The 23,496-nt window shown below is 28.0% G+C and overlaps 1 protein-coding gene across 2 annotated transcripts; it reads right to left on the bottom strand.

Moving 5' to 3' along the window:
• Positions 1-378: 378 nt before the first annotated feature.
• On the bottom strand, positions 379-18,091 carry LOC136980466 (sodium-dependent phosphate transport protein 2B-like). 2 transcript variants are annotated; one of them, XM_067276580.1, is made up of 8 exons: positions 17,962-18,091; positions 17,680-17,882; positions 17,397-17,592; positions 14,603-14,875; positions 8,950-9,141; positions 4,081-4,202; positions 3,884-3,995; positions 379-2,033 (listed from the first exon to the last, which is right to left on the bottom strand). In XM_067276580.1, exons 2-8 carry the CDS (start codon positions 17,698-17,700, stop codon positions 1,057-1,059), a joined length of 1,893 nt encoding a protein of 630 aa, XP_067132681.1. In that variant the 5' UTR covers positions 17,701-17,882; positions 17,962-18,091; the 3' UTR covers positions 379-1,056. The 2 variants fall into 2 exon arrangements, with proteins under 2 accessions (XP_067132681.1, XP_067132682.1); XM_067276581.1 differs by having other exon boundaries at positions 17,992-18,009.
• Between the last annotated feature and the right edge of the window lie 5,405 nt (positions 18,092-23,496).

Genomic DNA, 23,496 nt, shown 5'->3' with positions numbered 1-23,496 from the left:
GTTAATAGGATATTGCACAGATTTCTCAAATATCAAGGAATAGATTTATATTATTTATTAAACTGGTGTTTTTTTTATATTATTTGAGTTTTTAACTATTTTATATAGTTTATTTAATTCCAAAGAAAATAAAAAATTTATATGCATACAATACAGAAAAATTTTTAAAAATTACTGTTACCTCAACAATATTATCTACTACACTTTTATAAGAAATCTTTGGCATCTGCATCAACATTACATATAATAAGTTATATGTATGGAAAAAAATAATGATTTTAGAGACAAGTGTTATGTATGTAAACCTCCAGGTGGATAACCCACACCCAATTGCCCCTTGACCTAGTTAGGCGACCCCGCACCTCTGACCTTTGTGTGTTCCTTTGTCTTTGGCCAATCATGCATTAGCTGTAGTAACACTTAGACCTGGAGGCATAACGTAAGGTTGTATTATCACACGGTTATTTTTCTATTATAATAAAGTTAATTATATACGTTAACAAGTAATAGTTTATTTTACGGACACAACACAAAGATACTGAATTTTCAAAATAATTGAATAAAAAACAATAACAGTTTTTATTACAAAGAATTATTTGTGATAGAATGCTATGACAGTATAAGTAAATAATATTGTACTATCCAATTATGGTACCATGGTCTCATGATTGGATTAATACTATATTTTTGGTATATTGCAAAATAACTGTGCAAGATTCTGATGTGATTTTTAAAATTCTCTGTAATCCATTGTTATATTACATACATATCTGGGGTATGTGTTATCTTACAGTATTAAATTACCAGAATTTTGCATCTGTAGCTTGTGCATAAGATCTCTAGGAAATAAATATGTCGTTGTTTCACAAGTTATTCAATATTCTGAATAATAAATCTTTCAAAACAATTGTCTTTAAACATTTAACCCATATTTACCATAATTTGTAAATGTTCAATAAAAAGTAAAAACAGTGTTATTTTTACACAATTAAAATAAATTCAAATTTCTGTTCATGATATCCTGCCCTTCTTTAATTATATTTAAAATTTGTCATATCACAGCATTGTGCTTTCTGAACTTGGCTTTCCTGACCAAACAAATGCAGAATTTTCAAATCCATTCAGTGCATGGCATTCGCTTGATTGAGAAGCAGATTCTAAAATGTTTACTGCTGATTGATGGGTTGTTATGCCCAAAGCTGCTCCATCATGAGCATTTTGAGGTTGTAGGCAACATTGACAGCATTTACAGACCCCAAATATCCGAATGATCAGCCTGTCTAGAGGATCCAGAGAGTGCATGAATTCTGGTAACCAATTCCAGTCTTTTAAAAATTCGGGCAATAGACTAGGCTTTTTACATTGGAGTATGTTGATAATGATGATGATAGTGAGCAATACTAAAACTATGCCAATAATTATCATGAAGATTGTAGTGCCTGCTAAGCTTAAAGCAAATATAGATGCCGGCAAAACAAAGAACATCATAATAAGGTAAAAGATCGAAAACCATCGATATTTTGCTGTAATATTTCCCAATAACTTAGCCAAAGGGATCGGTACTCTCATGTAGGGAATCGGATAAAACAATAAAATGCCACTGAGATTGAAAAACAAATGACAGAAGGCAATTTGTAGTGTTTCTTTTTTCCCATCTGTCAAAGCTGCTAATAAACTTGTAGTGGTTGTTCCAACATTAGAACCTAATGTCAGTGGATATATTCTTTCCAAAGATATGATACCAACACCTGCCAAAGGTGTTAGAGCAGAAGTAAAGATTGAACTACTTTGAACTAAAATTGTCATTCCACATCCAATTAATATGGCCAGGTAACCAACAAGAATGGAAAATGGAAATCGTGGTTCAGTATTTATAACTTTTTTGATGACAACAGAAATTTGTCCACGCAGCATGGAATGGAGTAGTTTTACCATCAACACAAGACATGAGCATAACATAACAAGAGAAATTATTAGCATTATTCCTCCAATAATGGAATCATCCCAATCCAATCCTCTCAAAAGAAATTTACCTGAAAATAATATATGATATATTTATCATGATTCAGAAACAGTTTTCATTTTACCATAATTTTTGGTATGATAAAGAATGTTTTAAATACATTATATGCTTCAATCAATAAAATTTTTGTAGAATTCAACTAAAAATTTATGGTTTATTTGAATTCTAAGCAATTTATAATTTATAAAATATGTGTTGTTTCTGAGGATAGAATAATTCATTTTGTTTTCAAAACTACAAAGTATTTCATTTAAAAGAAAATGCATCAAAAGTTCTTCAGTTTTTTTATACAAAATTTTGTTCTTTTAATAGAATAAATCAAAAAGATATTTTTAAGATTAAGCATTTCAGTTTTTTAGAATACCATTATCAAACTGGAAAACGTGCATTACTAAATTTTGAAGTAAGGATGTAAGTAAGCAATCAGGCTATTCTATGTTACTAATATTGATTTCAAAAAATTTTGGGAGATTTAAAAATATATTTCCATGAATACGAATAAAAATTTGTCATGCACAAAAATATTTCTACAAGTTTATATAAAGACTATTGAAGATTATTAATCTATGTAAGAAGTTTTGATCTGTACCCCTCATTGACTCTGGTACTAATGTCAAGTTCATAGGATAAATTTATACACAGAAAATAAAATACTTCACAATAAACAACGTGATAACTATTGCATAAAGGTAAAGTATAAATTTATGTGATATTCTGTATAAATCATTTTATCTTCCACATATATTCTGAGCTATATAAATTTAGTATCTAGTTGTTACTCTGATATAGAAAGAATTAAGAGTCCAAAGTTCAATTATAATTTTCTCGTATAAGTTAATCAATATCTTCGATACTCATTAAATACAGAAATTTGTAAAAGACTGCATTATATGCAAACATCTATAGTTTATTAGATATTAAATAAATTTTATTTTTGGAATGACAAAAGTAACTAGAGAGAATATTTTTGATGTTTACTCATCTGTTTTTTCATTTTACTTGCTTTATTTTCATGCACATACCCCATAAATAATGGCATATATCCTGCAGAAATAGCTAAAATGAAAATAAAATCTTCACAGAACCCACCACCATATATCCCTTCCTTTTAGAGCAATGGTTGTTTCATAGTGGAAATTTATAATTTCAATTTAAAATTAGTGGATAACCCATACACAGTTAATCCATGGGCTAATGCATCAAAACATTGTTTTTTTTTTTAAAGATATCATCTAACTACTTCAAAACTCACATGTGAAATATATAAAAAGAAACCAATAAGAAAAGGAAATCAGATATTTTTTGATTTCATTACCCTACTGGGTTATGTTACCTATGGTTTCAAAATGGTGGCTCATCTCTGATTCCAGCAAACAGAAGAAAGGAAACATTGGAAATGCATGTTCTAACCTAAACTAACCTATTCTAATAATTTGGTTGGTAATAATTATGGTAATTTATTAGAATAGGTTAGGTAAAGTTAGAACATGCATCCCCACTGTTTCCTTTCTTCTGTTTGTTGGAATCAGAGACAAGCTGCCATTTTGGAACCATAGGTAACATTAATCCTTTACTGAATACAGAAATGCAGTAACTTAAATGTGTGTTAAAAAGTCAAATAAAATTTACAAGTATTGTTAATTAAATAACTATTCTAAGAGATTACATTAAAAGACAAATTTAAACTATCCTCATAATTTTAAAATTGAAATACTGAATATTAATTTCTCTGTGAGCATTAAAATTATGATTTCTTTAAAATTTCTCTAATAATTACCAAAAACTATGGTCTCATAATATGATATAATAATTATTATTATTCAAAATGTTAAAATGAATAAAAGAAAAATAAAAACTCACAATCTTTTATGCATTCTGTGCCATTCATTTTGCAACATCTTTTAACAAGAGATTTTTCTATTTCATCTGTTTTATTAGAAGTTGCAATTTCTTCTACTACTTTTTTATCAATCTGAAAATTTATATTTTGTATATTTTCTTACATATTTTAATTCTTTTGATTGAATGTAAATTTGTAAATTCAAAAATCTTCTAACCTGTATAATCAAGTTTGTAAATGGTTTAGTCAATTTATTTAAAAATTCAATTTTAACACCTTCTTTGCCTTGTGACCAATCTGTAGAATCTATTATTTCTTGTGTCAGTTTTTTCAGATAACCTGTTTAATTTGAAAAGCAATCTTAAATTTATTTGCTGGGATTATTGTTAAAATCATAAAATAGATATAAAATACCTACCAGTAGGTTTAACATAAATAAATAAACTTTATTTTTGAATAATTTTGTAAATAATTATGTAACTTGTTTGTTATTTTAGATCAAAAAGACTGAGTACCACTGCTCACCTGAACTAGTGGCATACTCACAATTCTCGGTAGCACACCAATGAATCAGTGTCACATCAAAGATGCTTTTGTATATATAAACAAAAAATGATGTTAAAGATCTAAATTTTTTTTATATACACTCAAATCCAAAATTAAAGTAACATGCACAAATGTACATGGCAAAAACACAGAAATGATGATTCTACATCACAATGAATCACCCAAATGACTTCTCTGATGCACTCCTGATTATCTACTGATGTATCAGGAACACTTCCTCACCATTAGTAGTCTTACCTATCTGTCAGAAACAATTTCTCTGTATGTATAATGCATTACATTTGTTGCATGGGTATACTACTATTGTGCTTCATTTGCATGATAGGATGGCACTTTGCTGATTTACATAAGACATAACTTTCAGCTACTTACATTTCATGGTGTTGACTTTACATATATTTCATGTTTATTGCTTTAACTTTGGACAAAAGTATATGTAAAAATATATAAATAATATTAAAAAGTTGAGAAACTATAATTTTTCAATTATTATTATTTTTTTAAACTTTGTGGCACTCCAACATTTTCACAGTACACTAGTGTGAGTTGACACATCAATTAAGAACCACTATTCTAGAGCAATTGGGATTAATAATTAAGACTATATGCTGAAGTAAAAACTAAGATGTATTTAAAATCATTAATAAAAAAATTATCAGAAGTTTTTGTTATGTATCAATATGCAACATAATTGATTCAAATAACAAAAAATAACATTATTGTAATAAAGAAGTCCTATTAATTTTGCATTAAGGTTTTTAAGCTTTAAACTGCTCCATCTTCAGATATCACAACATTCAGTCATGTTAATTATTGTCAAGTAGTTAAAATATGACATAGAAGTTGATTTAGCTAAGGAACAAGCAGACTAGTTGTGACTAAAATATTTTTAAAGATTAAGAAAAGAATAGCATATCTTTGATAATTTTGAATAAAAAATTTATACAAAACTAGAAAAAATTCAAAAACACAAAAATGACTATCAAACTAAATGTAAATGATATTTCTAATACAATAAGACTCTATTTAACACTGCCTCGATTAATGCTGATTCAATGATTCAATATTATGTGGTCTGTTCAAAGCCTAAAAAAAAAAAAAAAAAACGCTCAAAATTTACGCTGATTCAAATTATCGCAGCATTTTATTGTTTCGTATATAATAAGGCTATTTACGAACATGAACCAATCAGCAAAAAGTGGTAATTCATCGTAGCACTGTACTTTCTTTAAGTCTATGCTGGTTTTGGACAATTTTGGAAAAAATATAACAGCATGGATGCCATAGGAAATATTGACTTAGCTTGGCAAGAATTAACTGATAAATGCGTAAACAGTGTGTGGAAGTTATGGCCGAAGGTATCCAAGAATTCTCAACGAGAAGAGCCTATCGTTGTATCGTTAGGTTGACAATTTGGTCAACCTAATCGATATAGCAGGACTAGGAGATGTAGGAGACGAGCAGGATATTGAGGATTTACTGCAGATTTCTGATGAGTGCCTTACCAACGACGACCTTCGAGAACTGGCAGAACAAGGAATTCGTGTAAATATGGAAAATAGAGATTCTGAAAATGAAGAACCCAAAGAATTTCTCTACAGATTTCCTTAGTAAAAGTCTGATAACGTTAACTGAAATCATTGATCAAATTGTAGCGAATGATCCAGATTTTGAAAGTAGTGCAAAAGCAAAATGAGGAGTTTTGGATGTGATCTTCTGCTACTGACATTTGCTTAAGGAATGAAAAAAGCAACAAATGGAACTACTACTTTATTGCAAAAAACAAGAATTTCAGAAAAGCAGACTTTCATCCCAAAAAATGAACTTTAGAATTCTGTGTGCATATGTTTATGTGTTATTTAACATATATTATTATGCAAATTAATATAAAAATAACTAAAAATTAGAGTAAAATTTGTTTATTTTTGGTTGCATGTTCCCCTTTCTCTATTTACTCTATGTTAAAATGACCTCGTTTAATGCTGTTTCGCTTAGCGCTTTGTCGTCTAGGAATGCATCCCCCGTGTTAAGCAGGGTCTTACTGTAATTGAAAAATATAACAATGCAACAGCTCCAAAGGATTTAAATTCTAATTTTTGAGTATCCATTCAACATTTTAAGTGAACCTGATAACTAATTAGTTAGGGTTACCAACCATGTCATTTTCGCATGGAGACTCCAGTTTTGGTGACAATTATCCAGTCTCCAGTTTTACTAGTAATTTCACCAGGAATATCAATGTTTTACTTATTATTCTTTAATATTAAAATTTAAAATTGGTTTGTTAATTATTTTGTAACATTCACATTATTCCTCATATTTCCAGATCGAAAACTTTTGTTGAAAATTTGCATACAAAATCATCATTACGATAAGCACCATCTACATTTCATTACTAAACACTCATGTCATCGAGATTACTGGAAGGGTCGCCATATTTCGCTACCATCGGCAGCGTTGCCAGATTTGGCTACTTTGTGCAAAATTTGGCTATCCTTTTATCAGTTTGGCATAAAAAATATCATTTGGTGCATTGGCTACTTTTTGGGCTAGAGAAATTTGACTTGGCTGCGTTTTTGGCTACATATTATTTATAAATACAGTCAAACCTGTTTTTATGCGCTCTTTTTATGTGCGATTTTTATTTGTGCGATTTTTTTAATGCGAATTTTTAATTTGTGCGGTATAGTTGGCGACTAGTCTCATGCGATTCGTCATGTCTTACGTTGACTTATTATAGCTAAATAAACTTATTATAGCATAAATGCACTTATTATAGTAATATTATTGCATGAATATGCGAAAAATGAAATAATTTACTTTTTAAGTCAACAAAACACCACCTGGACAAAAATATGTAAAACAGACGATAGACCAGACGATGCAGTCAAGTGCTGACATCTGTTGTCAATAAATTCTATTTCGTACGGTTTTGAGTTAGTTTCTATGTGAGACTTTTTTTATGCGGTCCCTGTTGACCGCATAAAAAAAAAATATTTTTTAATTGTGTTGCGAAAACTATTATTTACAGCCATTCGTGAAGTTTCGTGAGATTTTTTTTATGCGTTTTTTTTAATGCGGTCCCTATCCCCCGCATAAAAACAGGTTTGACTGTATATTATTTGAATAAAAATGCACTTTAAAATGGTGTTTCATCATTTTTTATTAATTAGAGACCCAAATAAAACAAATATTTGTGTTTTTCAAAATTTTTGTTTGTCTCCTTTATAATAAATGAATTTATTTATTTCTAAGTAAAAATTGAAATTGTCTATAGAAGTAATTTTTTAAAATATCCTTTTTTGTGATAAAGTTTTAATACTTATTACTATAATGAAGATATTCTATATGACAAAATAATTTTAATTCAAAATAACAATTTAGGAAAACTTTGAAATGAAGTGTTATCAACAGAAAAAATATAGGTGTCTAGTTTTAAAACCCTTGATGTGACTGAAATCAAACAAATTGTTGGCAAAGTTCTAAGTGTACCTGTAAGCAATGCATTTGTGGAAAGAAATTTTTCTATAATGGAATCTGCTTGGAGAAATGATAGAAGTAGAATGTGAGTGGAGCTCGTTAAAGCAGAGTTAGGCATTCGAATTAATTTCGACATGAACTGCAAAGCTTTTCATTCTTATTTATTTCAACATGACCAAAAAAAATTATTGCAAGTAGCAAAATCAGAAAAAATATATAATTTTAAGAAATAAGAAGCATTACAATTATACTTACTATATAAAATAATGTTGGATTGTTAACTGTGTAATACTATATATAAATATATATACTGTACTCGTATATGATAATATAATTGTTGACTAAATAAAATATTGTGACTGTTTATTTTGGGGGGCAATCCTCCAGGCCAGTAGTTGGCAAATGTTGGCAACCCTATAATTAGTTCATTTACAAAATTTTGAATTGAATTTCCAAATGCTATAAATTTGAATCTTTCTCCCAGCATTATTAAATTTTTCAAATTGATAATATTATCAATGACAATTAAAATATTATTTGTTTGATTAAGAAAAAACAATAAAATAGAGTAAGTGTTATAGTCTTGCTTCTTTGTCAATAAACCAGTATTTGTTTATGCTTATCAAGACATATTTTAAGGCAGCTCTTACATTTAACATGTTATAAAATGTTATTAAACTTTAAATATATGACCACATTTTTGTATTTAAAGTCAATCATATAAGAATATTTTATAAAACCTTGAAAAATAATTTATTTAATTAGAGATTTTAATTTACAAGATTGCTTGTAACAGAGTTGTTAGGAATCTGATCGAGAAGCCATGCGACCTAGCTTCATACATTTGGATTGTTATGAGTGGAGAAATATATAATAAAAATAAATAAATTAGAACAACAAACTTAACAAATTCTTATTTTATGAAATACTATTCTAAAATTAATAAAATTTAATTTTAATTTATGTAATGAATTGAAATTAATTTTTTTGAAAGTTAAATCAATATTAAATTCAATACTTTAAATAAAAAATTATGTACCTGTTATAATTTCAATTGGCAATAATACTATAACAGTCAACCAGTTAAACATATCATGGACTGTTGCAGCTGCAAAAGCTCTTCGAAATTCATTACGATCGCTTACTTGACTGAGCGAAACAATTGTGTTTGTTACGGACGTTCCAATGTTGGCTCCCATTATAATGGGAATAGCATTACTGACGGATATAACTATTAAATAAAACTTTTATTTATAAATATAATTAATATTAATAAAGTCTATTTAAAATAAATCCTGTTTTTTTATTATATTATATTCAAATTTTTAACAATTTTTTTTTAATGTTGAAAAAATTCTATAAAAGAATAATGTTTTGAATGAGTTATTTTATATAAATATAACGTATATTTATGTTATAAATATTGTTTACATATTACATTAACAAATTACAGTGCCTATCTATGATTTTTAGTTTACAGTTTATATTCTCAAATTATTTGTTTTGTAGCAAATTATATAATATAGTTAACAGGTAATTAATTACTATGATTGTAGTCCCTCTTAAAAAAACAATAGAAACCAATGGAATTTTCTGTTGTTATTTTAGGGAAATTAAATCATTTAAACCAGTAGACACCAAAACAATTCCTGAAATCAAGAAATTAATATTGCTCAGTCATAATTTTAATTAAGGTATAAGAAATTATGAAATGAAAATTATTTACACTGCCACTTGTGTCATTACAACTGGGTGCTATTAATTTTCCACGTGATAAAACACACATGTATATTTTATGTTTTGGGAAAAACACCTTTAAACTTTTGAATAACCAATTACAGTGATCTTGCTAATCTAACAAATTATTATATGTTATTATTCAGGTTGGTGGAATTAATTTATATGTAAAGAAGAGAAAGTCAGAAAGAGCTAGAAATAAATAAATGTATATATAGGATGACACATATTGTTTCTAACAATTTCAATCTACAATTTCACTTCATATGTTATATATTAAAAATAACTTTTAAAAAAGCAATCTGTTATTTCAATCAAGTATTCATTATCAAAAATAATAATGAATTAGATGGATAATTCTGGGTTGTAACACAGATTCAATAGATACACCATACTGATTTTATGTGGAAGTTTAGACCCAATAGATCATATGGGATCAGTAGGGTCTGTTAGGTGAAAATTTCCATATAAAACCATTAGGAAATTTTCTAACAGAGAAGTACGGAATATTATTTCTATATTTTTTAAAATTATATTTGATAAATAATGAACAACTTTCCATTTAAACTGATTTAAAGTATTGTAAATTCAAAAGAATAGCAATATAGTTACATCTCCAAACTGATGAACAAAAAACTGAATTAGCACTAAATATTCTAACAAATTGTTTCTGTTAAGACAAATAAAAACTATACAATAAACAGCTTGATCTCAAGTGGCAATGGCACTAATGGATGAAGCAGCTTGAGCTTAACAGAAAGTGGAATAAGTTACTTAAACTGACATAAAAGAGTAATGTCATCATTCAGCACCTTCTCTTAAATACAATACTAATAACAGTCACTAAATTAGTTTACATTGATTTGTAGTTAGAGACTTTTTGTACAAAGTGGTTATTCAACCTCTTACAAAGCTTTACAAAACATTTTCAATCTCTTGAAATATTTGATTTTTTAATCTGAATACTGATTCCTTAGTAAATATAAAATTTCATATATTTTACTGATAACATTATGAAATATTTTTTTTTTCCTATTTCATACTATAAATGCATTGACACAAAATATAGTTATATATGGAAAGAAAAATATTCTTTTTAACATATAACATGTAGGTATTTTAAAGTAAAAGAACAATAAAAAGATAAAAACAAATATTTAAAAATTACATTTTGGCATTACATTAGCACTTTAATTACCAATAAATAAATACAAATTAACAAATGATTGTTTTTTTTTTTACTTCAATGTAATAACCAGTTTAGAATTAAATAGCTTTTTTAAATTTTAATCATATACAAGATCTTACATTCTTAATGATTGATAAAAGAAAACCAGTTTCAACTGCAGTCTTTAATTTAAATTTTAGAATAGTTTTACAGTAATGCCAATAGACAGTTTTTATATTTTTATTTATTTTTAGTAAGTGGTGTTGCTTGTTGTTTTTATCTCATTGAACTGCAATTTGAAAAAATTGTAGACCTATAAATTCCCACTGTTGTCCGTTTGTCTTTCCTTAGTCTCAAGAATGGAGTTAGATAAGTGAAAGACAAGACCAGATATGGAAATCATAGGGGCAGGAGGTCCTGATTAACTATATAAGAACTTCTGGTGCAAACCAGAAGTCATGTTATTTCAATTCAAAAATTTTCCCTGAAAAGTGTTTGGTGACTGGTGTGACTCTGTTGTTAAAGGAAAAGTATTATGTACAGGGTCAAACCACTACTAATTTGAGGTGGAGAACATATATTTTAAGTTAAATACAATTAAAACTTGCAGCCCAGCATTGTGATGGTGTCACACTAAATAATTGCTTGTTAATATTCATACATTGTCCATTCACATTCATAAATCATATTGTGAAGATTGCAGGAGATTATAGAAAATTACTAAAAAAGTAATGAATATAAATTAGCATCAATATTGAAATCATCAGTTTTAATTGTTAAAGATATAGTATCATGTTTTTATTTGATGTCTTTGAAGGAGTTCTGTAAACTGACATATCGTAAAAACAAGATAAGGAAATTGTCAGCAAATTAAAATAAATTTTTTATAGCAATCAATATGTTGAATGAATTTTATAATCAAAGGAATATGACATAAGTTAAATAATAGCAAATATTAAATTAGAAGAATATTGTAACAAATAAGCAAAACATTATTAAACAAAAAAAAAATTAATACATTAAGTAGTTTGTTCCAATAAAGTAATTGTATTTATCACTGATTTTCTGAATAAACAACATATTAAACTAGATCACAATTCATTTTCATCAATGAAGAAACAAAAAAACTGATTAAAATGAGAGGAATAATCAAAAATTTAGTATTCTGATAACACTATAATTTAATCTAATCTGATAGTAATAAAATTGTTCTGTTTATGACTGATAAGTCAATGCTTGAATTTCCAAATTTTTTGGAATTTATATTTAACTTTTTGAACAATTTTTGAGCATCTGTTTCAAAGTTTCCGTATTTTTTTTTTTTTACCCAATTTCATAACCTTTCATTTATCCATGATTTAGGTTGGGATTATTTTATTTTAGTCTACTTCTTTGAAAATTCAAATGTCTAAATACCATTACTTAAAATATTGTTATATTTCTATGTAATTTATTTTAATATAAATAATTATATATTTTTTAAATATTTATTGTTTGAAAGTAAAGTATTACTTATATCTTTTACTGTTTGCTAAATTACAATAATTTATGATACTAATTTAGTTATAAGTTATAATAATTATTTGAGGAATGATCTCTTAATAATAAAATATACTTTTTTCTTTTTTCAAAATTATACAGATTTATATATACAAAGTTGATTTTGTTAACAAATTTAAATGAAAGATTTATTTTATTTATATCACAAATTAAATTGCATTCTAACTTTATATATCTCACAACTGGAAGGCTTTCTATCTTATCAATATTGTTACAAAAATTTTGAATTTCATCAATAAAGACAGCATAGTGTCCTGTTTTTATTTTTATCTTTTGTCAACTCAATATAGGAAATTTTTAAACTTTGGCTTTTAGATGGAACAACATTGATGAAAGCTATAACTGACTTCTGAAAGCCATATATAAAAGATCTGGAAAGATTATTAAAGGTTATTGTCCTGTAGATATATATAGGTTGTCTTTGTATAAAATTAAAACTCCAGAATAAACAGTTAAACAATGAGAAAGTTAACAGTAAATAAAGATTAGATAAATATAATATCTTACAATAAAGATAATTTGAATATAGTCTGTTATATACATAGAGTTTTTTTGCATTTCTTTTATCTTATATATACACTGAGTGGCCAATTTATTATGACCACCTGCAAAGTTTACACAAATCAGCTAAGACGTCATGCTGTTGTAAGATTGTTATAAAGAGGAATTGCTGAATGATTGTATAGACAATTGAAGGGTATTGCATGTGAAGGTATGGGTAAAAGATATTATTTAACAAACCTTGAATGTGGAATGATTGTGGATGCTAGAAACAGTGGAGCAAGTATCAGCAAAACTGCTTCATTTATAGCATTCAAGAGCAGCTTTGTACATGTTACAAAGAGTAGACTATCAAACAAAAAAGCGGTCTCAACGTAAGTCATTTGGTTGTCCTTGGCTGCTAGATGTTCGAGCTGAAAAAAGAGTTGCCAGATTGGTCCAGTTCCAGTTCAACAGAAGAGTAACAGTATGTCAGATTACAGCTGATCTTAGTCAGAGAACATCTCTGATAGCCTCTGAACAAACTGTTTGCCATACATTACATTGTCTTGGGTATGGAAGCCAAAGGCCTGTTTGCAGGAAAGCCAAAGGGTTTGCAGACAACAAAGGCTGAGAAGCTTTTGTTGTCTGCATCTAACAAGATCAAACAACTCCAATTTGAATATGATCACAAAGATTGGACAGTAAATTACTGGAAGGGGTAATGTGGTCTGATGAATAACATTTTTAATTGTACCATGCAGATGGCAGAGCACAAATATGGAGAAAACAGATGAAAGCATGGTCCTTACATGCATTTCTACATCACTTCAAGCTTATGAAGGCAATGTTATGGTTTGGAAGATGTTTTCCTGATATTGTTTAAGCCCTTTGCTTTGTGTGAAACAATGTCTGACTGCCCAAAGGTATTTAAATATTGTTGCTGACCAAGTATGTCCAGTTATGTTAATAGCCCACCCCATTGGAGATGGATACTTCTAGTAGGACAATGTTCCATGCTATAAAGCTCAACTTGTCCAAAGATGGCTTAAAGAGCATGACGGAGGCTTCACATTGCTTAGTTGGCCTTCACAATAACCTGATTTCAATCCAATTGAGCATTTGTGGGATGAGATCAAAAGAGCCATCAGGCAACTGGATCCAGAACCATCCATTCTTAGTGAATTGGAAAATGCAATTTATTGGATACGGTGTCAAATTCCTCCAGCCACTTACCAACATCTCATAGAGTTTATGCCAAAGAGAATTGCAGCAGTACTGTGAGTAAAAGATGGCCCAACAATGTACTAAGTACATGGTCATAATAAATTGGCCACTCAGTAAAATAAAAGAAATGCAAAAAAAATTTTATCAGTTCTTTTCCAAAATAATAATTCAATAATGATGAATTTGATGGTTTTTATTCTCCAAACTTCATACAGTTTGAAAGAAATTGATACCTTAAATAAATTATCCATAACTACTCTACTCTGGATACATAAATAATTCAATAAAACAGTAAATCATAAAATAGAGGAATTTTACATTGAGTTTTGTATTGATCAATATTTAACTTCTATAATTTAATTTTTGATTTAAAAAAATTAATCAAATTAGCATAATTATCATATATTATATTTTTGTTATAATTTCATAGAAACTTTTGGTGTAAATTTAATACCTAAAAGAATGTTTAAAAAACTTAAATGTGTCCAACTAAAAACTTGGAAAATTTTATAAAACTTACGTTTGCTTCCAACCATGGTGACAACAATAGATGTTGATGTGGAAGAACTTTGAACAAGAACTGTGGCCAGAACCCCTATCATCAGACCAACAATTGGATTCTGGAGTAATTTATTGTCTTGAAATGCTTGTCCTGCTTTCTTTCCACCCAAGAGGCGGAATGCCGAGCTTAAAAAGTCTAACGAGCAAATGAAGAAGTAAAGCAGAGTGAGAAGAGCAACAACTTTTGCTAATCCAGTTATTACTCTGATGATTTTGCCGCTAGTGGTTAAATCTAGTGAAATAATAACAGAAATAAAATATGAATAAAGTATACATTTTTAAATACCATTTAATAACAAAATATTTATTTATTTAAATTAATAAAATTATATGTTTTTAAATATGAGTAAGATGACTAATGTAAATAATCTACATTTGTTTATTTAGATTTGTTAAGGGCTGAATGCTCAGCTGCTGGACCGAATAGCTGAATCCGAATCTGCCCATCAAACATATAGAATTCTGTAGTGAATGAACTATACAGGTTTGTACATTAAAAAATGATATTTTTTTAGCAAAATGCATAACTACTGTACTTAATTAAATTGTCTTAAATGAACTAGAATGAAAAATAAACAAAATCTCAGAGTATACATGTTTTTATACGTAAAACATTTTAAACAATGTCTAAAATTAAATTTAATAAAAAGAATTATTTCATGAGATAAAATTTATTTAGATTATCTAAATTTTTTACAAAATAAGTTATGTATTTCATGAATTTTACTCAATAAATAGATAATGATATATCTGATATCCTAACAACAGTTAAATTTGTTGAGATAAAACATAATTTCCTTTTAAATTTGCAATACAAGTTCAAAGATTATTATGTTTATATAAATGCAACAACTAAATCTTGAAACTGATTATAATTTTTTTTTTATCAAACAAAAGTTTTTTGTAAAATGTAAAAATTCTGTTTTGTTGTTCAGAATATTGAAACAATATTCATATTTTCACACAATACACGTTCATAGTCAAATTATTCACGTTTTCATACATAAAACATCTTAAACTTTTCAAACATTTTAGGACTAATTTTCAAAGATAGAGCTGATCTAAGGTAATTTTCTTTTCTGGATGAAAATGATTCCAGATAATCCAATAAAACAATATTTTAATAGAAAAAATAAAGAAATTATGATTTCATAACAAATTCCACTTAAAAAATTTATCTGATAAATTGAAAAAGATAAAATTATGGAATAATTAAACCATGTCAAGCTATTAAACAACTGCCAAGCTATTTTTTTTAAATAAGATTAGCTTAAATAGCACAAAAAAATATGATTCAAAACAATTTTTAATATAGGATGCATACTAATTTCATATTATACAGTATAACACACTGTAAAATTGAACTTCTTAGTCTAATATGAAGTAAAATGAATTTATATACATTAAAAATAGTTTTAAATCATGTTTTCAGATGTCATATGCCATTTTGTATATGCAGACTTTATCATGTTACAGTATGTTTCATATGTTTTTCAAGTCCAAACATATTTGTCATGCTTTGTATTCCAAGTATATTTGTAATATATAACCTACATTAGTGTTTTTCTATGTTCGAATATTTAATTTATGTTATATGTTCTTGAATTTAGTACTTTATACAATATTTTATATCAGGTATGTAACGTATTGTTTAAGCTATTGTATATAAGCGCGGATATTTTATATATCGCATATTATTATTCCCACTTTTTATATGCTATTTTCCACGTGTTACATATCTAAATTTATTCTTTTTTTCTCGGGATCAATAATTGAACGTACAGAAATACACACTACAAGGTCATTTTTGTTTTAAAAGTGAAATGATCCGAAAATGTGTTAAATTATTTTATCATTATCTAGAAAGCGGGTTTTTTTATATTCTCACAGACAGACCATAACCAATTCAATAGCATTCAAATACTAATTTAAATTTTATGACACACTTCCATTTAAAAAAAAAATAACGCCCTTATTGATAAATGAACCTGTTTAATTCACGAAAATGACGCCATCGGTATTTACTAATTGTAAAAATAAAAACGTTTGGAAAAATTCCCAAAACTTTAGCAAATAAATTAACGAAAAAGAAATTATTCAAAGAAAAAAGTATTGCAACACGCAAAAATTTGATGCGCGACATCATTGGAATAAACTATAAAAAAGGTGAGCTGTACGGAAATCCTAGACACATCCTACATAACCTGTTTACGTAAAGAAATGTAAATAAAGACGATATATATAATTTTTAACTTGAAAATTTAGGATTTCGTATATTTTCATACGTATCTTTATATAGGGCAATACACACGCGATGCTATACGAAGATAATTAAAAATAATAACTAGGTCCAAAGCTTCTAAATTCGGCAAGAACGAATAAATATATATATATTTAATTTAAGCGCATTTCGATTAAAAATAAATTCACTCAAATCGTCACTTCACTTGTTTATTTCTCACAATCTCTTCTACTTTAATACATGTATTTAATTTAAATTTGATGCTTCGCTAACGTGTATAAAATACATAAAACTAGAGAGAACGATCCGAATGTTCGAGTTTGCGCCTTAACCTTAACTTCTGAACCGGTCTGGACCGCTTTACGGCGAAGCCGATACCAACAAGAAGTAAAAAAACAAATAAAAAAGAAATCTAATTTAAAGTGAAATTTTCTTTTTTCCGTCCCCTCGCTTAAACATTCGTGTTTTTATTTTAGAATTAAATACGAAAAAAAGAAGAATAATCTCTTACCTGACCACGATACTCCAGTTTCTTGAAAATCAGGTAGAGCCCACGGATCAGTATCCGCATCAGATGATGGTGTGTAGGGTCGAGATGGATCTAATTTATTTGGCAATTGAGTTGGAATATATAATTCTCCGACTTTCTTCTCCTTACCGGCATCCGGTTGCAGGTTGACATTGGTCTTTTCGTTCTTCACCGGCACCTGTCAATGTTCCAAAATAAAGATTTATGTTAATCTGCGTATCCGACAAACAATCCGCGTGTTCGTATTGTTACGTCAGTTTCTCACCTCTCCATTTTCTTTGTGCATCTTGTCACCTTTGATACAACTTCCCTGCGTTACACTTTAACTTATAACCTCTCCTAACCGGATGTATAGACGCTGTTATTTCTTTTATCCAAATACTTGTGCGACATTACTAAATAACAGACAAATCTCCGACTTATACTGTCTGTGACGTCACCGGAACAGGATCATCAATAACCCTCTTTCTATGTATGAAACGAAATAGAAATTAAAAGCTTACCGTAATTTTCGTAGAATTTACTAAAATGGTTTATTGCAACGTACGTTTAACCGACATAAATTCGGGTTGTTAACCTTTTACGGTGTAAAAATTACCTAGCAATTTCAGAACTATATGTCGTGCGGAAGAACTTCCCCGCAATGTAACTACTATCGAACGTCATAGGATTATGAAGAGGTCAACGGCGGCAATTGGTCATTACGAGTGACGTCAACTGTCCATCAAATGTTTGAATCGGTTTTATCAAAATCGGTTGGTCGCTGCTTGATGACGTTTAATATTGCGCTTTTATCGAATGTGACGTAATAAGACGGGTTAAGCAGAAAAATATGTGAAAGGTGCGGTGATTAAAATACAATTATGGAATTAACTCTTTTAAAAACAAATAAATTTTAAGTTTTTAATTTAAAAGTTGTATATTTATTAATTAATGTATATAAAACTTTTATTTTACATACTTTATCACATAAAATTGGGTAAATGCCAGTACCTTATACTAAATATAAAAAATATTCTTCACCTTCCAAAAATAACTAAAAACTTATTATTAAAAATATTTAAAGATATTTTAATAAATAAAATGTATAGTTTTTAAACATCCTGTTCTACCGGTTATTGTATACCAACAGAAAATGGCATGAACTTTAATTCTGAGAACGAGGAAAGAGTAGAATTGCCGATTTATAAAAATCTTCAAAAATTACTACTTTTACATTATATTTTACATTATTTGATCATTTTAAAGCTGAATTTTATAGAAATTTCAGCGAAAAGTGTTGGCATCAAGGACAATTTGGACATAAAAATCAATACCTGAGCTAAACAATAGAGCATTAAAATGGTTGTTGACTTTATAGCGAATGTAGGAGGGTGAATAGTTTTTTTTTGTGTGTATTTTTTTAAAGCTTCGTCTACAATCACAAACTTGCACTTTGCCCGTCTAACTTCTAAGTAAGTTAATACTCTTTTATTAACTCCTTCGCTAGAATTTTACGCAAATGAATGCTTTTAGAATAATTATTCGAAAATGTGTCGTAACTCCTATATAGTATGTGTATATCTTTTGCTTTATTGTGATAAAATAACATATTTAGATAAATTGGACCCATGTAAAGCTTTATCTTTTCTAGTAGTTTCGACAAATTATTACTACAATAGTCATTAAAATATGATTACATTGGAAAGTGCAATAAATTTTTTTACGTAGAAGGAAAGTCCTAATAGTGAATATCCTGTACAACCAACCAACTCAAATAAACTTTTCTGCGGGTTCCAATCGTATTCCATTTATTTACATGCATTTATCGTCCTCTTTAACGCACTTCCTGCTGAAAATTGTCCTAATTATCTAGGAAAAGAATTATTACGCGATTTTTTTTAAATAGCTTATTTCACGTTTTGGTGACACTTTGTATTCCTATTCTCGAATTCAATCACATGGATAGACGAAATAAGGCAACTGAACACATGGGTGATCTGCTAATACCCCCGAAAAAACTTTCTATGGAAAACTGGCTCTTATTTAGGTGTTATACAAGTAAGAAATCAGGGAAAACTCCACGTGGTCAGCCATTGGCCAGGTGCTAACCCGAGATCACATCAGTGGCCATTCCGTCACATGAGACAAATGCCATCAGAGATTAAATAATGTTACCAAGTGAGCGATTTTTGCTTATTCTCCACATGTCCTCCATTTTGGCATTCGCATTTTCCTCTTTTCGGAAACCACACAAAGATATTCCTTGAAATGGAACCATTAGCATTTAAATTACTTAAAAGAAACAAGTATAATCGAGTTTTTAGCAAGAAATTTTTACATAATTTTGTAACTATTAATATATACTATAAACAGTATATATAGAATTTGTCAGAAAATTTATTTATCGTAAATAAAGAACATTTTAATTAACAAACTATTGAGAATTTGGTCCTCTAAAGTTTACTAAATTGTATTATAAAATCAAGAAAAAGTTTTGTTTAATTAACTAATTTTATTTTGAATAAGCTTTCTACAGAATTTAGGTCATTGAAACTATACACCTGTATCCAAAAACATGGTAGCTTAGCAATGAGTGTGTATTATTTTTGTTTATTCGGTGTTTTTGGATGTTGTAAAATCTAAAACTTTGAAGTCATTTTATTCCCTTCCTTATAAGTAATGTGTTTCAGAAATGAATTTTTTACGTCCAAATTTACATAATAAAAATTGTAAAGCAAGTTTTTTTTAGACTGAAATGAAGGGGAATGACATCAAAAAAATAAACGGTAAGATAAAGAAAGGCATAAAAAATAGCTGTAACTGTAAAATAATAATATAAAATATAAAAAGAAATTTAATAAATCTTCTAACTATTAAATCCATGTTTTTTTTATTATTATTTAAAAGTATTATTTTTATCTGTAATAAGTATATTTTTGCTTCATACTTCTATGAATTGCGTTATCGATTGATAGATATAATAATGAAAGTAATGTTATTTCAATGAAGCAAGAGATATGTCTGTCTGTAGATAAAAAATAAAATTAATATTTATAAATTTATATGAAAAATTTTAAATAAAGTTTATTTTATTTAAATTCTTCAATGAATATATTAAACACATTTAAAAATATGTTAATTATTTGATTTACTCATAAATATGTCTATGGATACAAAGCTTGATACAAAAGTATGCATATACACAGGAATTTTATATATTATAAATATTCATTTGGCATACATTATTCTAATTTAGTATACATTTGATATAGATGTCTTAGTTCAATATATCAGTATTAAACGGACATTTTATCGATATCCGATTAGAATTATTGTATAGATGTACTGTACTTAGCGTGTACAGTACATACTTTGTTACGCCTTGTATAATTTGAAAGAAAATTTTAAAATAAACATAAATTGAACACTTCTATATATTTTCAATTACAAATAAACTCAATCATTTCCTTCGTAAACAGGATGAATGACAACGTTGATTTGGAAAATTTAATTAAAAAATTAAGAAATACGAAATAGAATTATTTTATACACTTGTATACCTGTTATATCATCCAAACTGACAACCCTTTATTGATTTACAATCCCAACTCCGCCCAAGATTATTTCTTTATAATTTCAGTTTATTCGTCAGATTTATTATACCGAATTGCATCACACCCCCTCATAATTTTTAGTGTTATTTGAAAGTTAATTTTGGAAATTCCCTATAGATTATATGTAAATTGATAGCTATAATGCGTCATTTTTATATTTTAGTAGTAGTATATTCATAAAACCCGATTGTTTCACTCACCTCCAATTCGCTAACTAATGCAAATTCATCATCTTTCAGTTAAAACTTAACCAATTCGTGACGATTAATTTGTCGGACTTATATTTACTTACTTTAATCCAATTTAAATTCATAACAAATGCTTATATTTATTTATTATAAATGATTTTCCAACTTTATTTATTGAATTTTTCTTGTTAAAAGAGGTATATTTTCGTTAACAAAATAGCATTATCACTTAATGTTTCACTCGTAAAATGTGCAAAGTAAATAAACAAATTTTTATATTCACTTTATTGCGAATAGAATTTAAATATTTTAAAAAATTTATTTTAATTCTATAAATAGCAAATCTATATTATTAATGTTTTTAAATATAACCTTGGAAATAAGGCATACGAAATGAAATATTTAATTTTATATTAGGTAAAAAAATATTATTTTATTGATATTACACAATCAAATTTTAAATCTTATAAAGTATTTATTTTCATAAATATTTTAAATTTGGAATATTCTAATAATACATTAATCGGATAAGTAATAACATTCAGATGTGATGTTAAGCCCTGACTCATCCCGAGTAAGTACGAAATTGGGAAAACGAAGAATATAGGAAATAGAATTTCATAGGATATAGAAAAATAAAACAATTAATTGTGTCCAATTAATAAAAGAGTAAAAATGTTTTGTTACATTATGTAGGTCTATTGGATCTTGAGATCTTGAATAAATATACGTATAGCTTACCTGTATAAACTTATAAGTTATTTTCAACGTACAGATACACAAGTAGTACCCCAAAGGATGATATAAATTTCATAAACCTTTGGTATTCTAAGTACGAGCTTCAAAAACAGAATAACAAGATAGTTATTAAATATTTTTTTAAAGGGTTTTAGCTTCTTCAAGATGATTATACATTTTTTAAAAATCAATTATTACTTTTAATGATATGCAACTTCAAAAAAAATTTTTCTGTAAAGGTTAAATATTACTGAAGCTAACATCAATTGAGTTTTATCACCGTTCTGTCTATATATGGCTTTCTATAAATGATTCCAAAGCTCGGAGAGTTTTAAAGTTTAGAGCTGTCTAATGTAATTTATCGAAGAACAAAAACAGTTTTTAAAGCAGCATTATAACATATAAAATGGTCTAATTTTTGTTGAATTAAATGTAAATCGGTATTCTTCGTCGTCATGTTTCCGAAAATGGTTCGAACTTTACTTATTTATTATTATTATTTTTTTTTATTTAAATTATTTCCGCCCTGCAGATATTAAGACATTTTTTGTTTACTAGGTTCTCATTGGGGATGAGGAATGAAGCCCAATATATTCAATTTAAACCACTTATCAAAATTTCTGAGGATAAAATTTGAATTCCAAGTCCTATTTTTACCCTCTGGTCTCCTCCATTGTGAAATTAGTCGATTCACAGTGGATATAAGGGAAAAAACTCATTTTAGTGCCCACAGGGGGAGAAGAGCGAAAATAACTTCATAATGAATAGTTTGTAGTGTCTAAAGAAATTGAAGTAGACCTAATCATATTTTGCCACGAGTAACAGACTCCAGTAATGCTTCTAAATGACTGTCAGTCACTAATCTGTAGTGACTAACAAACAGTGGGATATGGGTTCGGGCATATAGTTGGGTGAGGGGCGACATATCCAGACATTCATGAAAAATATCTGGGATTTTTCGATCGCCTGGGCCTGGGTTCGATTCCGGTCACCCAGAACAGTAGGCTGTTCTGGGTGACCGGACTGTCGCTGACATTTGTGTCATCCGGAACCTCAACCGAAATTTTTATGTAAATTTGGATATAAAAATTAATCTCTGAAACACATTATTTCTATGGAAGAAAGGGAGTAAAATGACTTCAAAGTTTTAGATTTTACAACATCCGATATGAAGATCTCAACCTTAGAAAATCGACTTCTCTGGTTTATTAAAAACTTTATTTCTTTTGTAATTTCCGTTGACTGTGACTATTTCTGTTGTTTAACGTTTTAAGCCAGCAATGATAATTTATCTCGAAATTTGTCCGTGTGTACTGTGCAATAGCGGAACCAGAAATGTTTTGAGGATGTAGAAAGGAAACAATGTCTTACAAAAACACCCGAAGTACCCGGCTTTATCGGAAAAATCCCACAGAAAAGGTATGCAGCTTTGCTCTACGAACCCGCTAAATCGCCCTTAGTACTGTATGTATATATTTTGTGTAACTGGAAATATAAAGTCTTTCTTTTTATATGGGACGTTCGAAATTTTAATGTAATTTAAATAAAAATTAGATTTAG

This window comes from Centruroides vittatus, unplaced genomic scaffold, assembly GCF_030686945.1.
Source record: "Centruroides vittatus isolate TY-2023 unplaced genomic scaffold, ASM3068694v2 contig_7, whole genome shotgun sequence".
Lineage (NCBI taxonomy): Eukaryota > Metazoa > Arthropoda > Arachnida > Scorpiones > Buthidae > Centruroides > Centruroides vittatus.
Note: the sequence above shows the minus strand (reverse complement) of the source record. Positions and strands in the feature narration are given on the sequence as shown.